This window comes from Otolemur garnettii, unplaced genomic scaffold (assembly GCF_000181295.1).
Source record: "Otolemur garnettii isolate 467f Iridium unplaced genomic scaffold, OtoGar3 scaffold00031, whole genome shotgun sequence".
In the NCBI taxonomy this organism is placed as follows: Eukaryota; Metazoa; Chordata; class Mammalia; order Primates; family Galagidae; genus Otolemur; species Otolemur garnettii.
The window spans coordinates 12,638,387-12,641,431 of record NW_003852426.1 but is presented as its reverse complement, the minus strand read 5'-3'; the positions used below and the strand labels follow the sequence as shown (position 1 = coordinate 12,641,431).

The window sequence follows — 3,045 nt, the reverse complement described above, 5'->3', positions numbered from 1 at the left end:
ACCACAACGCCTGGCTATTTTTTGGTTGCAGCCATTATTGTTGTTTGGCGGGCCTGGGCTGGATTCGAACCCACCACCTTAGGTGTATGTGGCTGGCGCATTAGCCACTTGAGCCACAGGTCCCGAGCCAAGAAATAGAGGTTTAGGAGGCTTAGCTATTTGCCTGAGCAATTAAGAGGCAGAGTGATGACTGGCACCCAGGTCTATTTCTATTCTAAAGCCTGTAAGTGTTTCATTATGCTCTTCTTTTTCTTGAATCCTCTCTAACTCTATCATAAAGCAGGTTACAGAACTGACGTTGGGGCTGATTCGAAGAAAGACTAGTACTCACAGCTCTGCAGCATCTCTGTCAATGTTTCCACGGATGCTTTTTCAGCACTCTCAAACCCTGCCTCTGTCAGCAAGGAGCTCACAACCACTTGCAAGGTTCTCCTCCGGGCCAAGTGGTAGTTATCAGCAGGGTTAGTAGACTGCTTACTTCCTGATCTCTGTAAATCAGCCGACCAGAGAGAGATTTTCATCCACAGGACAAGGATACAATCACATGTAGTTCACACATTGTAGGTGGCAAGCAAAAGCTCTTTTGCTAAATACTTCTTTATCTGTGCTTAATGTTTAGATTTACAGATCTTAGTCAACTAACAATTGAGCAGGATGCTCTAAATACAGAGACAACTTTTCTGCCTGCCTAAGATACAACAGCTGTTTCTTTTTTTTTTAAACCTTCTACGTTAGCAGATTATGAAACTAGCATGGTGGGATTGAATTAATAAATCTAACTCCCAGAAAAAATAAGATGTCTCTCTCTCTCTGGTTCCTCCCATCTCCATCCCATTCCATTAACAAAGAAAATTAAAACAATAATAAACACGCTAACGTCGAGGAAGCGAGGGCAAAGGATAACAGCACTAAAAGAAGGGAAACTAAATATTTTGAACTAGGAATCCCTCCCAACTTTGACTGGCCAATAAAAAGGCGAATACGTTGTCTTCGGACCAATCATGAAGGTTTCCGGGTTCCCAACCCCCAATAGGGAACGAGCCAATCAGGACACGGATCCGCCAACTCAAGAGGCCGCAGCCAAGTCCCAAAGAGGGGGGGCACGTACAGCCTGAAAGACCCTCCTTCACTTAGAGCTCATGGTGGGGCTGGATTTCTGGGCATGAGGTTGTTGCCCAGGTCCACGGAAAGTTGCAGAACGCCTAAACTCTTTCGGCTTCGGCCCCGCGCCCCTTTCCCTTACCGTTCCGGAGCCGCCGGCCCCGGTCGTGGCCGCCGCGTCGGCCATCTTGCTCTGGCGTAGCGTGCGCGGGCGCGGGGCGGGATGGGACTTGTAGTCGCAGGGCGGGGCGGCGCGGCGCGCGCCTCTCTGGGTTTGTAGAAGGCCAGCTGGGTAGGGGGCGCGTTCTGTACCCTTCGCGCGCGTGACCTTTGTGAGGGAAATGTTCTTGAGGTCTTCTGTTGGATTGGAAAAGAGCCAGGCTTCAGAGTTAGAAAAAACGTACTTTAAGATGAGACGATTTTTAGGGAGTTTTCCAAATTTATCTGATGATTAGCAACATCTGGCTGGGCCCATCCCAATTCCAGTGAGCTCACTTTTTGGGAGAATGGCTTAGAAATCTCTGTTGTTAATCGGCTCCCCAGGTGATTATACTGAGCGGGTAATTTTGGGAATCCTGGAGCATCCGACATCGTGATTTTGTGCCGGTTGCCCCGCAATCTGTCAATGGCCCACTTGGAAGTAGAGCCTATCGCCCACCTCGTCCGAGTTTTCGCTGCATCCTGCTGCCTTATCGCCCTCAATTAATCCGCCGGTATTTGCGAGGTGCGCCCGGGCGGGGGCGAGCCCAAGGAGGTCGTGCCCTGCCTGCCTCACTGCCTGGGCGTTGCGTACATACACGCAGCTGCTTGTGGTCTTCAGTCACTCGCAGGTCAGCCCTGTAGTCTGGGGATTCCCCGGGCTAGGACAGGTCCTTATTCGTCCACGTCTGCTGGATGCAGTCTCTGCGTTTCACTACTAAGACTCGCCAGTTGTGGGACTGTAGGCACATTACCTAACCCTGACTGTGCCTCAGTTTCCTCTTCTGTAAAGCTGGGGTGGAGTTCTTAGCAGTTGTAGAAGACATAATACACTGGCACGGCGTGTAGTAAGAGTTCGAGAAATCGCGCCTGATGTTTATTTCCTGGGTAGTGTGTGAAAGTGTCCCGAAAGCCCAGAGGCGGCAGTCTGGAACGCCGCCCGGAGCCTGCCTGGCCGCCCACGGAGGCACCCCGACCGCCTCACTTAGGGCACGCGGGGCGCGGTCTGCAGCCGGAGGGTGCTGGGGCTGCGCCCGGACCAAATCTTAGCCGAGCCAGACATCCAGCCCTTTTGTCTCCCCCGCCCCCTCTTCCCCACTTCCTGCTCGCTTTAAACTCTGGATCGGAGGCGCGGCACGGCACGACTTTGTAAACAAGCCGAGCCCGCGGGGGCGGAAACTGGTTATGTTTGAGCCCTAGAGCGAGGAATGCACGCCCCTCTGCGGTGTGGTGATTGCGACCACCCCTATGCCCCAAAGTCAGAAGCCAGAGGCGGCGGGAGAGAGCGTCTGCTGCCACAGTTGGTGCTCCGGGGGCTCACCTACCAAGGAGGTAGGCTCAAAGAAGCCAGGATAGGTGGGAGGTCAGGCTGGAGACCCCGGGTTGGGGATCGGAGCTGGGTAGCTTGAGGGAGTCGCCGCGCCCTCATCACTTCCCTGTTGGCTCTCTGAAGGGCAGAGAAGTCCCCAAAGGCCCTGAGCCCTTTACAGGTGCCCAAGTCACATTCCAGACCGCAAACTGATCTGGAAGCCCAGTGGCTTTCCTAGGCTGTTCCTGTTCGTCATACCTTAGAGATAGGGTGGGAAGCGAGTAGAAAAGCAGACTAGTGTGGGTAAGGAGCCTGTGGACGCTCTCACTAGCGCCCTAGAACAGGAAAGGGCTAAATAGAGGGACCCCTCAGTTTTCCTCAGTGGTGTCTGATAGGCACACAGGTGGTCTCTCTCATCTGTCTCTCTCTTTTTTTTT

The 3,045-nt window shown here is 53.0% G+C and overlaps 1 protein-coding gene across 2 annotated transcripts in view; it reads right to left on the bottom strand.

Moving 5' to 3' along the window:
* TAF8 (TATA-box binding protein associated factor 8) overlaps nt 1–1,302 on the bottom strand; it is a 28,185-nt gene extending 26,883 nt beyond the window's left edge. For both annotated transcript variants that reach the window (XM_023512895.1, XM_012804896.2), the window contains exons 1-2: nt 1,244–1,302; nt 332–488 (exon numbers count right to left, since the gene is read on the bottom strand). In XM_023512895.1, the coding sequence (XP_023368663.1) occupies nt 332–488; nt 1,244–1,288 (202 nt within the window). In that variant the 5' untranslated portion in view covers nt 1,289–1,302. The remainder of the gene's footprint in view (nt 1–331; nt 489–1,243) is intronic.
* Nucleotides 1,303–3,045: the final 1,743 nt, after the last annotated feature.